This window comes from Temnothorax curvispinosus, unplaced genomic scaffold, assembly GCF_003070985.1.
Source record: "Temnothorax curvispinosus isolate PA1 unplaced genomic scaffold, ASM307098v1 QBEX01010346.1, whole genome shotgun sequence".
Lineage (NCBI taxonomy): Eukaryota > Metazoa > Arthropoda > Insecta > Hymenoptera > Formicidae > Temnothorax > Temnothorax curvispinosus.
In genome coordinates, this window is record NW_020220126.1 from 1 (window position 1) to 1498 (window position 1498).

General features: G+C 28.7%; 1 protein-coding gene across 1 annotated transcript; it reads right to left on the reverse strand.

The window, feature by feature from the left end:
* Positions 1-1132: 1132 nt before the first annotated feature.
* Positions 1133-1489, reverse strand: LOC112460137 (fatty acid synthase-like; the record flags this gene model as incomplete). Its single annotated transcript, XM_025024669.1, has 1 exon — positions 1133-1489. A coding segment is annotated over exon 1 (357 nt), but the record flags the coding sequence as incomplete, so codon positions are not given.
* Positions 1490-1498: the final 9 nt, after the last annotated feature.

A 1498-nucleotide genomic window follows, 5' to 3' on the forward strand; every position in this document is an offset into this window, starting at 1 on the left:
TAAAATATTAGGCTTGTTTTATGCAAAGCAATATGAGAGAATAATGGGCCAATAATATAAAAATAAATACAAGGTATCATACTAATACAAAACTTTATTTATAATAAAAATAAGTATAAAGTAAATGTTTAAACTTTACTGAGTCTTCTTCACTAAATTGAAAGAAGTATAAAGGAGTATAAATTGAAAGGAGTTAAAAAGTGGCCGATTTTTGTCCGTAAGCCAACATATGCATGGTTTCTAATATTTTTTTTGCCGTAGAATCACGTAGTGATTCTATATTGCCGTTTGCTATCAAAGCATTTTGTGACGAGTCATACTGCATATGGAAAGAAAAGTGAAGGTCATAAGTGGCTCATCTTTGGGGTTTGTATCCATTTTTCTCACATTTTGGTAGCAAACAGATATCACTACGTGATTCTACGGTCAAAAATATTATAAGAAACCATGCATATTTTACATGCCGGCTTAGGAGTAAAAATCGACCACTTTTTAACATACTACTTTGGGAGAATGAGTTTAATAATTAAATATGACTGAATTGGTCTATCGTAATATTTTCCGTGAATGCACGATAATAATATAATAAGTGACACATTTTAAATTAAATAAAAATTAAAACATAATAACACCAAAATACATTACACGAATGTAAAGTCACACAAGACGTTAAGACAATGGTAAGAAAACACATATATAGTTCTTATATTATAAAATTATAAATTATTTAAAACAATTAAATTAATTTTGACACAAATTATTCAGTCATTGGAATAAAATAAATTGTAATTTTTGCTTATTTGATGTTAGAAAGCAAGAATAAGATGATCTGAAATGTCTAAAGAAAATATCACGTAAAAGTTCGAGTCAACGATGAAAGGAAGAAAAAATTTATTCAACATAAAAGAAATGTCCAATGTCGACATTCATATTTAGATAGTTTTAAGAATAAAGGTTGTAATATTAAAAAATTTTTTCTATTTTCACATATTAATTGATGAAGAAATTAACACGCACTCACTCGCGCTCTCTCTCTCTCTCTCTCTCTCTCTTTCTTTCTAATTTGACATAAACAATTATTTTGTATCGTAATTAAATATCTCTGTATACGTATATTAAGAAATAATCTTACCTTACCAATATGTTTTCCAGAGGCCATATATCTAAAGGCAGCTTCTATTTCATTTCTTTTAAAGACTTTTCTACACAGCGGTTTAATAGCGCCATTTTCTAAACCTTCTTCTATTTTTTTCGACAGCGTTATCTTTCGTTCTAAACTTGATAAATGTAATTTATCTAATAAAACACCATGAAAACTGATACCTTTGGAAAAGATAGACATATCTAAGGAATTATTTGAAATCATATCAAATTTTCCAATTTCCAGAAAACGACCACCATTTGCTAAACAACGAACAGATGCTTGCAATTTTTCTTCGGCTAAGGAATTTAATACGATATCCACTCCACGACCTCCTGTACGCTGCATAATCATTTG